The 13,180-nt window shown below is 43.6% G+C and overlaps 1 protein-coding gene across 1 annotated transcript in view; it reads right to left on the bottom strand.

Annotated features, from left to right (window-relative positions):
* Positions 1 to 498: 498 nt before the first annotated feature.
* Positions 499 to 13,180, bottom strand: part of LOC115827604 (calcium/calmodulin-dependent protein kinase type II subunit beta-like) — a 48,997-nt gene continuing 36,315 nt past the window's right edge. The window contains exons 16-25 of the mRNA XM_030791490.1: positions 12,631 to 12,699; positions 9,158 to 9,202; positions 5,957 to 6,005; positions 4,270 to 4,371; positions 3,317 to 3,454; positions 2,876 to 3,028; positions 1,958 to 2,033; positions 1,640 to 1,734; positions 877 to 1,111; positions 499 to 558 (exon numbers count right to left, since the gene is read on the bottom strand). Coding sequence (XP_030647350.1) covers positions 879 to 1,111; positions 1,640 to 1,734; positions 1,958 to 2,033; positions 2,876 to 3,028; positions 3,317 to 3,454; positions 4,270 to 4,371; positions 5,957 to 6,005; positions 9,158 to 9,202; positions 12,631 to 12,699 — 960 coding nt within the window. The 3' untranslated portion in view covers positions 499 to 558; positions 877 to 878. The remainder of the gene's footprint in view (positions 559 to 876; positions 1,112 to 1,639; positions 1,735 to 1,957; positions 2,034 to 2,875; positions 3,029 to 3,316; positions 3,455 to 4,269; positions 4,372 to 5,956; positions 6,006 to 9,157; positions 9,203 to 12,630; positions 12,700 to 13,180) is intronic.

Genomic DNA, 13,180 nt, shown 5'->3' with positions numbered 1-13,180 from the left:
TTAATAATAATACTAATAATAATAATAATAATAATAATACTACTAATAATAATAATAATAATTTTGGTTGTGAAAAGAGCAGGTCTGTAATATACACGGTTGTAATGTGGAGGATGGAGGAGGGGTTTGGGCTGTGAGACAAGGGCTTTGATCTTAACGTTGCTGAGACAGAAAGCACATTCAGTCCTGTGAGAAATACTGAATGTTGGGACCAGCATCTCCAGCTTAACACTCATTCAACATCTGACAGACACTCCTAATACAAGGGTGGCAGTCTGGGGAAAGGGCAGGGGTGAGTGAGTGGGAGAGGGGACGGGCGGATGGATGAATGGATGGAAAAAGGAGGAGAGAGTGGAGGGAAGGAGGCGTGGTCTCAGTGTGGGAGGATGAGGTACTGCTGGCTCAAAGCCACCCAACAATGGACTAGCTCTCCTCTCATTCCACTCCTTCTCTCTCTCTCTCTCTCTCTCTCTCTCTCTCTCTCTGTCGTTCTTGCTTTCTTTCCATCTTTCTCTCTGGCTGGGCACTCTTGTTAGACGTGGCTACAGCAGTTTGTCCCTGCACACAGCCAAGCAACAAACCAAAAAAGAGAGGAAAACAAAAAAAGAGAGGGGGGGGGGGGGGGGGGGGCAGGAAGAGGAGGGTAAATAGAGTGAGACAGCCACACACATTAATACACATGCAGACATACACACACTGGGTTCTTTCAAAAGCTCAGAGCAATGGTACATATTTCAAAATTAACAAAACAAATCTGACTGTCTTTCAAGGACTCCCTTTCAATAATTTACCAGGTTTTTGACTGAATTCATCACCTTCACCAGACACACACACACACACACACACACACACACACACACACACACACACACACACCTTCACTGGAGTGGTGCCGCAGGGGCACCCGAGCAGTGAAAATGAACGTTCTGCCACTTGGAGTCTCTGCGGTGCCATACGCGAGTCTCCTCTGACTGGCTGGTACGTGGTCGGCCCTGCCCGTCCACGAACTGCGTGAGGCGGATGTAGGCGATGCAGGCGGCCTCCTCGCCAATCAGGTGAACGTGAGGGTTCAGGATGGTCGTGTGGATGGGCTTACTGTTCTTAGACAACACTGAGCAGGCAAAACAGGGAGAGGAAATGTCACCGCTCAGTTACCATGACAACCACACAACAGGTATGGTGCCAGTGCAAGAGGCAGTACAGAATTCAATACAATATGATACAACTCAATAATATTACACCTAAGGAATTTAATATCGTACTACAATTGTAGCACCCCTATCCAAACCACAGAACACTACACTTGTGCTGGGCAACATTCAGATTAATCAGAGTTTAGGATATGGACAACCTGCGTGAACTGGTCTCAACTAGTGTTGGTTTTGCAGGATTGTGTAATGGGTAGAAAATCTTTAAATGACAGCGAAAGCAAAATGATTGTGAAATGACTTTAAAAGCTCTTTCAAAGTAGAGAGAAACTAATAGTGCCCCAAAAAAGGAAAAAAAAAAAACAAAAAAAAAAAACAAGAAACATCTTCCTGGAAAAAAAAGAAACTCTTACAGCCAAATGTTCAAGTAGCCAAAAAAGATGAAATAGAAAATAAACTGTCCGTGTCTCTGGAAGTTCTAGCTCACTTACAGTTCTCAAAATAGAACCGGTGGAAGTCTATCCCCTCCACCAGGTTCCCCAGTGCTTCTGGCTCAAACGAGGTCAGGCCCGGGTCACAGATCTTACTGCAGAGATGGAGAGAAAGAGGAGTCCAAATTACATCTACACATACACACACACACTGTAATATAAGTTATAGACTGAAGTCTTACATCACCCAAAACCATGCACTGGATACGTCACTAGTCATTTTAATGACAACTTCACAACCATTAAGCTGCTCCTCCAAACATTACCTTTGAGTTCCTTAAAAAAAAAAAATACACATACCGACACACACAGACTTACGCATAGGCATCAAAGTCTCCGTTGTTGATGGCCTCAATCAGCTGCTCAGTGATCTTGATGATCTCCTGTTTCCGTGCTGTGGGACAAGACAGGCAGGCATATCAGCTGTCTCACATACACACATAGAGCGGGAGACGAAGACCACAGTACCCAATTAGCACACACATATGCACACACATACACACAGTGCTGAGTGGTTAACATTTTCACTCTCCACTTCTTTCAGATAAATTCACCTCTGTGTGTAAGAGGAGGAAAGAGCCATAATCCACAGCAGTTTTCTCTCACTGCAGTCTCACAGAAAACACACACACACACATGCACATCAGCCACACATTACCACAACCGCAACCACATCCCTTGTCAATCCCTTGTTAGGTTCTCTCTCACAGACTGACACCTTCTGTGTTAAACCAAAAAGCACTACTCCAACTTCACTCGGCATCACAGAGTCAAACAAGGCCAAGGCAAAAACGCAGTCACACGACAGATTCAGCCAACACACTGCTCTCACTAACCCAGGGAAAGGGTGCCAAATCGGATCAGATCTGGGTCAAATAACTATCTGAAGTATTTCAATAACTGGGCCCCGTCCCAGACGTCTTCGGAACTGCTCCCTTTCCTTGTGACCTTGCTCCCTTAATTACCAGTATATACAGCACCTCTGATGTTTGTTTGCTATTGTCTTATCAAAACTCAGTCTTTTCACAATTCTCGTACCTTTACTAAAAAGGTCACAAGGTTAAGGAGCTTCAAGGCCAAGTCATTCAAATACTTTACACTTCTTGTTTGCATCTGTGCTTGTTACAGCTTCACTGCACTCATACGGAGACTGGTTAGAGGCTTCACAGTCCAGCTGATCATCCAGTGAGGCTTGGCAGTGTCCAGTGAGGGCCCATGCTGTTGGTCAGTACTCACACTGGACTGGCAGAGAGGGGCTTGAGGAGGGCACAGGGGGAGGAGGGGAAGGGTGACTAGGGGAGGAAACAGGTTTATTAGGCCCCGCCTCTGTCTCTGCAGGAGGGGCAGAGCCCCTACGCACACTGCTCACAACGTCTGTCAGACGGGACACTATGGGGTTTAAACAGAGGAGGAAGAAAAGAGAGAGAGAGAGACAGGTAGAAAAAATAAAAAGAAGGAGATCTGGGAGGAAGGTAGAAATGTAACTTACAATCAACAAACACGTCAGAAACAAATCTAATATAGGTAATCTGCAACTTATGAACAGCCTTATGCTAAGAATCTAATCTAATCTGATCTGATCTAACTCTAATTCCGGTATTTCAGGAATTTCCAAAATCTCGAAATAGAAGAGCCATCCAAAAGTGGGGTATCGCCTGTGCACCCTCGTGTACTTACTCTGCATGGGAGTGACTGGGGTTTGAGGAGGGGAGGGGGCAGAGAGGGTGGTCTGGAGGGAGCTGGCTCCAGCCTCTCCATCAGACAGGGGTCCTGACCCCTTACGCACACAACCCAACAGGTCTGTCAGCTTGGTAGCTGCACAGAGAGCCAGTGAAACAATGGGACTGGATTAGTCCAGTTTAACTTTATTTAACATACTGTAGATCTGAATAATGAATGGTGTGCAAGAAGATGAAAACCAAAAAAACAAATTACTCCACTGTTAGGACTCTGATATGTCCACTGTCATAGCGGTGAAGAGACAGAAAATGAGAGGACCAGTTCTGTTTCATTCATTGCTTCGTTATCTGTTTCATTAAATAATTTAGTAAATTCTCGGAGCAAATGTCCATGAAAAGAGAGACATATGAATTGATTGTATTTATTTGTATATGTGTGTGTATGTACTTCCCCAGTATAACTCCGTGGATGGGGATTTGATGTATTCTACTGGCAGGCTATGGGAGGACATGAGGGCACGTTTTGATGAGTGCATATCTTGGCCCAGTTATTTGCCGCGATAAGACATGCCAATAACATGTTGAAATTCAGTTCCTGTAGCCAGTGGAATGCAGCATATCCCCTCATACAGAGATGTTTCAAAACACAAACACAATGATGAAAATCTGGCAAATCTCTCAAAACCTTTAGGGGAATGACTGTTAGTGAAGACGGTTAGTGGACCCTGAAGGTTACCTAGAGGTGAGGGTTAGTATGATTAAAAGTGAAAAAAAAAAAAATTTTTTTGAAGTATGTGACTGTCATGTCTGATCCGTGTCAGATACACACACGTGCAGGACACCTGTGACCAAATGTGTGATGTGCATTAGTTTAGTGTGGACAGAGAGGGTTTGGGCGGGTTTGTTGTTCAGAAGTAAAAAGGCCAAGCAGCACCTCACATGCTGACTTACAGAAAACGGCTGGGGAAGGGCCCTGGGGTGGTTGGGCGGAGTCAGGCTGAGAGCTGGTGCTTGATTGGCTCTTTACTGTGCTGCTGCTCTCTAGGCTCCTCCCTGGATAACACCCCACACCACCCACAAACACACACAAATAACGAGATGGGTCACGGTGACAATGGATGAATGTGAAAGAAGAGTAGAACAGTTCTTATAAAAATATTGAAGGATGACCAAGAAAAGAGAGTGTATGACAAGGTGAATGTGGAGGCTAATGTTGACTAATGATAGCTGCAAGCAGTAATTCACTTTCTGGAACTTCAAGCGACGATTCACTAAAGTAAAACGTCACAGTTATTTCTGTATCAAAGGACAGTGAGGATGAATTTGGAACAGCTATTTTAGCTACAAAGTCCTCCAGTTACATTAATCAGGGTTTCTACACCCAGTCCTAAGGCACAATCCCCCAACCGTGCTGCCCATGTTTATTTCAGTCTCACACAGTCACTTCTGATTCTAATGAGCCTCTACCTATTTCTAATGATCCTCTACCTATTTCTAATGATCCTCTGCCAATCAGATGTGTCAATGCAGCACTAATGGAGACTGTGGGTGAACATGGATACTGAGGTAAATAAATGTGATAATGATGATGATGATGGCAAGTGGTTCTGATGCTGCTGCTGCTGCTGCTGATGATAATGTTGATGATGAAGACCGAAAATACCCTTCAGCACACAGCACGATGTGGCACGACATGTTTAAACAGCAGAGCTGGGTACAAAACAAGGTTTTTATATTACACAGCACATAAGCCCTGAATATTCCATACTAATGTTTAACTCAAAGCTAACAGTGACAAACACACTGGATTCCCACAGCCAAGGAGTCATACATAAACCTGTCAATGGGCCACATGAGTGAAAACTACAGCCACTGTTGTCTGACATAAGAGCGCTACTGTCAAAACAACAGGCAACAGCAACAAACAGCCATATCTTCAGGTCAAAGCGGGTCAGATATTTCCAGCTTCACCAACAGAGAACACACACACACACACACAGACACACACAGACACACACTCACGTGATCACCATGCACACCCTCACAATTCTTTCTTTCTCACTATCTCTCACTTCTCCTGAGCTTGAATCACACACTCATCTTGGTTCTGTCATGGGTAATTCTAGAGATGTGTCTTTAACACTCACACACACACACTCACACATACAGTGACTAAATTTAGCACAAGGTGCCCTTGCCCCGTTGCTGCAGACCAGGTGGAGCTGGCTGAGGTTTGAGTCCTAGCACAGAAGAGTTTCAAGCGTTTCTACAGATTCAGCTTAGCAGACTGCAGACACACACTCCATACGATCTCCAGTCCACTTTAAACATGGACATCAATGAAGGAGCTATGTTAACCCAGTTAGAGTGTCTACCAGTGTGTGTGTGTGTGTGTGAGCGTGTACGTATTTCAGTGTAGGTGAGTCTATCTGCTGTATCTACCAATCAGGAGAGAAGGGAACGAAGCCACAGGGGAACCAACAGAACATTTGGAACCGACGATGCGGGATGTTCTGCTTCATTAGAAACAACAGAAGTTTTTTACCTTCTGTGCAGTTCTTGCTCCCTTAATAAACGTTAGAATGTCCCTAATTTCAGACGTCATGCTCCTATGCCCACACCTGTCTGTTTGACTCACCTTTCATGTCTTCATCCTCCACTGTGGCATTGCTGCTGTCTGAGGACTCCTGTGGAGGGGAGACAGACTCAGTAAAACATCAGTCAGACACTGCAGGTGCTGGGTTTTTTTTTGTTCTTTTTGCTGGGACATGACACAAACCCGTGCAGCTGTCACAACACAACATATCTCAACAACAGCAACTGACTGACGCTGTCAAACAAAAGCCTCACTGCCATGATGTATTACGTACTGCTGTCTGTGAAACTGATGACAAATCCAATTTGTCAAACAAACAAACACAAAATCAGAAAGGTAGAGTCAGTTCAGCTAAAAAGTTCATCTATTCTGATAAAGATCTCTGCGAAGTTGAAATACAAGCAGCAAATTTACCACCGCGGCTTCATTTCGCTCACAGTCATATTTCTACTGATCACTCTCACGGCTGCACCGGTGTGTTTAGTCTGTTAAGATGAAGTCCTCTCTTTCACACATACACAAGCTTCATATTAACATCTGTTTTATAAAACACAGGGGAGCACACAGCAATTAGCCATGCACTGATGCATGGAAAACCTCGTTAAAACACTTGCCACGCATTTGTTCTGAACACACACACACACACACACACACACACACAGACACACTCACACACACAGGGATTGAGAAAACACACATCTTCTCCCTGAAGACACCGCAGCTTACAAACTTAATCTGTTCTTATGATCTTTTCTGAATAATGAGATGTAGACAAAATCGAGGACCAGTTAAAAAAACAGAAACACACATACACACGCCTACGCCAATACAGCCAGCCAAATAGCTGTGTTAAGTCAGATATAACCTGGAGTGCTGCGCATCCCCTATTTTAACAGTACAATTACATGGAGCACTTGACCTTTTAACACATCCTTACATCATTTTCTTCAAAATGAATGATCTGATGTACGTTGATTTGAAACGACTTCAGATAAATTAGGTAGCTGGATTACATGTAGTGCTTGGCACACAACCAACCCACAATGCATTGGACATGTGGTCTCCCCCTGTTTCCCAGTCTAAGGCTGTCTCACATGCATGTGTAATGAATGTGTGGGTGTAAAAGACAGAGCTGAGACCACACAGAGATTCCATACGCTCCTGCCTGTCACCATTATCCACTGCTGCTGCTGGCTCCACACTTCATCACAAACACCACTGCAGCACATCATCTCTCTCTTATTGTTTTTTCCTCTTCTTCTTCTTCAGAACGAGAGGAAAAAAGATTTCTGATCAATAAATGAAGCACAAAATCCTTTTCTTCTCTCTCATCTTTGAGAGCATGGAGAAATATTCTTTTTAAAACTACTTTAATGCCTATCTATCCATCTGTCTATCTATTGATTTATCTATCTATACATACATACATATATATATATATATATATACATGCACACATGTTCTCTCTTGCTTTTGCTTTGTTAAACAAGTGAAATGATCTCAGTCATAACTTCAGTGCAGCTCTGTGAGATTTCTCAGTGCCATTAAACTAAAGGGAACGTGGTTAGGACGAGAGCAGGAGAGAGAGCTGCTAGCATGACAGTGACCTCATTAAAACCCTCCTCATAGTGGTGCATCAAGAGAGACAGAGAGAACAAGAAAGAGGGAAAGAGAGACAAAGAGAGAGAGAAAGAGAGAGAGAGAGAGAGAGAGAGAGAGAGAGAGAGAAAGATCAAGTAAGAAAGAGGAGGCATCTCCCGACAGAATGATGTCATTCAGAGGGGGGGTGTGTCAACTGAGCACCTGCCCTGGGAAAAACGGGAACAGTCGTCAAGGACGCACATAGACACACGAACGTATACAGCGTAACTGGGCCAGTCAAACTGACAGCCCTGGAACAAACTGGGCCATTGTTACTAGGTAGCTTGATCCTGCTATCCCGCCTTGCCTGCACTCAGCGCTGTGGATCGAGGAGTTCTGCAGCAGTAGGGCTGTGTGTACAGATGGATGGAAGATGATGGATGGAGGTAAGAAACAGTAATGGAGAAAATATGCCCCTTGAATTCTATAGGGCTGATCTGTGGCTACCGTAATAGGTATGAAACTCATTTGACTGGAAAAGGCAGGGCTGTAGGTGGAGTAACAATGGAGCTCAGCCACTGGTCAGGGCCACAGCAACTGCACTATCAAAGTCTCCAGCACTTTCAGTTGGACTTCGCCGACACAGATTCAGCTTCTACACTTGCACTTCCTAAGTTCTGCCACATGAGGTCCCTGTTCCTCAAACGTGACTGCAGTAACAGTGAGGCCAAATGCGCTGTTTTAGAGTTATGTCAGAGTCTTAAAGTTGGCAAATTGTTTTTCTTGCGTCAACCGTAAGCAGAGCACAGAACATAATAACGAGATTTACTGGCACTTTCTACCAACACAGGGATTTTTTAAGAGATTTACTGACATCATATATTTGGCTGTCTGATGCACTTTAAACAAAATGCACAGCTGCAGCTGCCATAGAAATCAGTGAGTGCAATCATAATTTAATTCACGCTGATTAAATCCTCTTTTCAAAGCCTTAAACTCCCCTCTGAAATACAGCCTCTGTTTTCATGCTTTTGAAAACCTTTTTCTCTTTCCCTCTGTAGTTGGTATGTTTTTTTTTCCCCCCGGAAGAAATATAGTTACAGAAAGGAACTCTCGTTTGAGTGTGAGCATGAACAATAGAAACTGCAGAAGGATGTGTATATGTGTGTGCATGTCAGATATGAAGGCCAGACATTACGTATGTGTGTGTGTGTGTGTGTACAGGAGAACAGAATAGAGGAGGAGTGTTACAAAGAATGAAGAATCAGAGAGAGCCTCAGAAGCCACGCCGCAGCCGCATTAGTCCCTGAGCTCTTCTTTCATGCAGAGTTTACTGATTAATGTACAAAACCCAGTAAAACAAACCCATACATACACACACACGCACACACACACATACAAACATATATAGTATTACTAAGCATTATTGCACAGTATTAACTGCATAGAAGACAGATGTTTATGTGCAGTCTTTACACTCTCTCTCTCTCACACACACACACACACACACAGTAATGTCAGTCGATGGTGACGTTCCCCGGGATGAACAAAGAGGATGCAGATCAAACAGAGGGACCAGAAGAGGTGGGGGATGGAGAAATACAGAGATAGAGAGATGGACAGATAGAGAGACAGAGATGCAGAGAGATGGGGGGGGGGTACCTTAATCCCATCCACTGGATTATGAACGACAGTGGTCTGAGGTTCCTATGGAAACGGAAAGAGGAGGAGAGGAGAAAGGGTAGACATGAGAGAAACTAAGAAAACCCAGGGGTAAAAGAGAGAGAGACAGACAAAGAAAAATAAAAGAGCAAGAGAGAGAGAGAGAGAGAGAGAGAGAGAGGAAGACAGAAAAACATATAAAGAGAGAGAAAAAGAGAAACACTTGTAGCTGACAGAGGAGAATGAGATGTACAGAAAAGACACTGTGGGGAAGGACAGCCAACTCTCTCTCAATCACACACACACACACACACACAGACATACACACCAATACACACACAGAAACACAAATCTCTGCTCTGGCCTGGGAGTAACTGTGATAATACAGATTAACATACGATAACACACTGAGTCCACCACAGAACTGTTCATTGAGAGCCACTTCCCCTTCGCAAGGCATACACAGATAAACCAACATCTGGTCCTCCAAATGGAGAGCCGCTGAGGTGACAGAAAGACAAACCGGCTGCCACTAGTGACAGGGGAACACCGCAGAGCTTAATGTCCGTTCTACCCGTGTTCCACTGGAACTGGCCCTCTGAGTCTGAGTCTCCTGCAGAGACCACCAACCAGCAGAGCTGACTGAAAGGCAAGCTTCATCAGAGGCTTTTTCTCAGTTTCCCTTCCTGTACCAGTTCTTCATGTCAGTTCTACTAACACTCCAGGCACTTAAGATGCTGTGCTTTGTGTTAAAAAACGAAGGCTCAGAGGACGGATACATGTGCGCACTTTCCTACACACACACATACACTTAAAAGAGATTATTCTATGAGTGATGTTTATTTTGATAGCTCTCTGAATATGCAGACATGTAGATCAATGTGTGTTTTAATGTGTGTGTGTGTGTGTGTGTGTGTGTGTGTGTGTGTGTGTGTGTGTGTGTGTGCGTTTTCTCTCAGTGCACACCAGAATCCATCACTCTCTCCTTCCCTCCCACAACTCTACAGCTCTCCCAGGAAGTGGCATTCTCCAGTGCCCAATCAGAGCCCAGATGTCTCCCGCATTATGATGTTGTTGTCGCCATGACAACTGTCGCCTAGGGCAACAGGCAGGCGGCAGTAGAAACAGCCTGGATTATGACAGATACCTGGTGGGTGTGTGTGTGTGTGTGTGTGTCCGCATTTGTGTGTGTGTGTGTGTGTGTGTGCATGTATGCATGGGGTGGGTAATAACGTGCATGCTTTTGTGTGTGTGTGTGTGTGTGTTAGTGAAACAGGGCTATACAAGCACACTCTCAACAGTAATAAACAACTAACAAAAGATGTTTTGTCTTTGTTTCGTTTTTTTTTCTGTCTGCAAACATAAATAATTTCTGACATAGAAACAAAGACCCACCACATATAACCACAGCACTAAATGTCATAATGATAGAATCATTAGGTTTGTGATGCAATAATCACATGATGGGTGACTGACAGGGTGTTGCTAGGCAATATGAGCCCAAGGTTCAGGGGCATGACCAGATGGTCACAGTTGCTATAATCATGGGCTACAAGGCTTCAACATGGGTGAGAATCATTGTGGATTCACACTTTTCTGCAGCCAATCTCTCAATAATTATATCAGACATTATCATTAGAATGACACCCACACACAGTAATCCCTGCGAAATCAATTTCTGTTGAAACAGCCTAGTTGTGATTTTTTTTACAGTGACTACTTTGTTGAAGACAGCACACCAACACCAGGCTAAAAAAACCCACTGAAGTACAGAGTACATTTAACTCTACAAGCAGAGAATTTAAATCTATTCTTAACTGAGAGCAGCAGATCTCTGGACAAACTGAGCAAAAGGAACCATTAAGGGGGGAACTGGTGCCGTATGGAACAAAGGGGAGACTGAAGGTTCTTTTCAGCCAATAATTACCACCTTGTTCCTTTTCAAGGCTTTGTAACTAAATCTGCTACACAGTGAGCAGTGCACACACACTCACACACACACACACACAAACACACACGCGCACACAAACACACGGTATTAAAGGGCAGCTATGAGGTGGTCCTATAAATATGGTGATATATCGCCTCATGTGTTACTGGAGCTGTATATGTTGGAGTGTGTGTCATTTTTCCATTCCAGGTTCACACATGCTCACTGAGCGCAGCATACAACCATCCTCTAAAAAAACAGATCATCTGTATTGTTGCCTAAACTGCAATATTATACGCACTGGATATTAGCTTAGAGACAACCTAAAAGACTTGAAACATGTTATGTTTTCTTGTGTCAACATGGAGAGTGTCCACATCTTTCTCATGTGTTTACGCAATTACTTTCATATTTTGGGTTCAACCAGAACAGTGTAGATGTCTTTTTTTGTCTGACAGCACATTACCATGGAGATGCACATGCAACTATAGCTGAATGAATGACATCACAATCAGTGAAGGAGCATCTCTGATGTCACACTTACCTAATATTCCAATGGTTCAATGTAGTCATTTGAAACTTTCCACATCAACAAGCCAGAAATATTCACCAGAATTCACATCAGAAAAAGATCACAAGCCTATGACTTCTTGTGCATAAATTATGGAACTGTAAATGCATATTATATGTGGTATCTATAAGATTTTATGTTTACTGCATCATCAATTTCTACTCGTCTTATCCTCATAACATGAGAATAATAGATGACATCAAACAAACAAAAAACACAGGAATGACAGGGTTCATAGAAGGACAATGGAATACGCAATGTAAGACGTATTTACCAAAATCCTCAGCAGAAGCTAAACCTGACAGCATGTGAAAAAGCACATATCAAACAACCGTTTGTGTCTGACACACATTCTCACCTATCACACGTCTCTTTACTATTTTTTCTCCAATGAAAACTGTGTGTACACTCAGAGGGCTTTGGTAAATCAGGCTGTCTGGGATTGGCTAACAAGCTGAATGACACCATGGTGACCTGAAACGGCTGCTCTGGTCACTGACCCCGTGAAGTGACTAACACAGACACTCATTAGCAGCAGTGTTCAAACTCACTCGTGGAGAGCTGGGGGCTATACTACAAATCACGATTTCTCAGTTAAACCAGACAAAATGCCCAATGGGAGAACATATGAGAATTAATTCCATTGGTCAGCCTTGACTTTGGGCTTAATGTTGTCCAACTGACTGAAAAATCCTGCTTTGTAATACTGACCCCTGGTGTGATCTTTGAGTTTTCTTAGCATTTCACTAATTAAATGGAATGATTGACTTGAGAGTTTCCTAGCAGTTGATTAGTAGTTGAGAGAGTTTATGGCCTTAAAAACACACATTTAAACACACCTTTCCCTTCCACATGGAATAGGATTGAACACACCTGCTGTCCATGGTAACTGAGGTTAGAACAGACACAAAAGGGTGGACATAGAGAGAAGGGGTGACAGAGAGTGGGGAGGGAAAGGTAAGAGGTAAATACCAGTGCAGGAGAGGGAAGGTTTCCTTTAGGGCTGGTGACTATGCTGTTTTTGGTGCTGTTTGTCTGGGGCTGTGCAGGGAACAGGAACAACATATAACAAGGTTAAAACGAGGGACTGAGGAATTTTCGTGACAGAAGGAGAAATTCACACTCATGTTTTCAAAGTGGGAAGGGGATGCAGTGCATATGAGGGAAAGGCATCGCATTAGCACATCTGCAGCCTATCTAGATCCTTAAATACACCTCATATGCTATGTGCATACGCTAATATGCTAATTAGCCCGGTTAAATAGGTATAATTTACTCGTGATGAGTCAGATTTGGCAGTTGGGCATTTATTACCACACTGAGTGGCCTGATTTATTTACCAGAGCACAGCTCACTAGCTGTATCCGGGCTCAGAAAGGCTTTTTGAAATTAGCATGTAGCTAAAAGTCTCCTTTCCCTCATATGGCTCAAAAAATGATTGTCTTTACTCAATGAAGACTGTTGGGCAGTGATAGAGCACAGGGAAGAAGAAAGAGAGAAAAGGTGAGAGGTATGCTCTAAT

This window comes from Chanos chanos, chromosome 14 (assembly GCF_902362185.1).
Source record: "Chanos chanos chromosome 14, fChaCha1.1, whole genome shotgun sequence".
In the NCBI taxonomy this organism is placed as follows: domain Eukaryota; kingdom Metazoa; phylum Chordata; class Actinopteri; order Gonorynchiformes; family Chanidae; genus Chanos; species Chanos chanos.
This window is presented reverse-complemented; position numbering and strand designations above follow the sequence as displayed.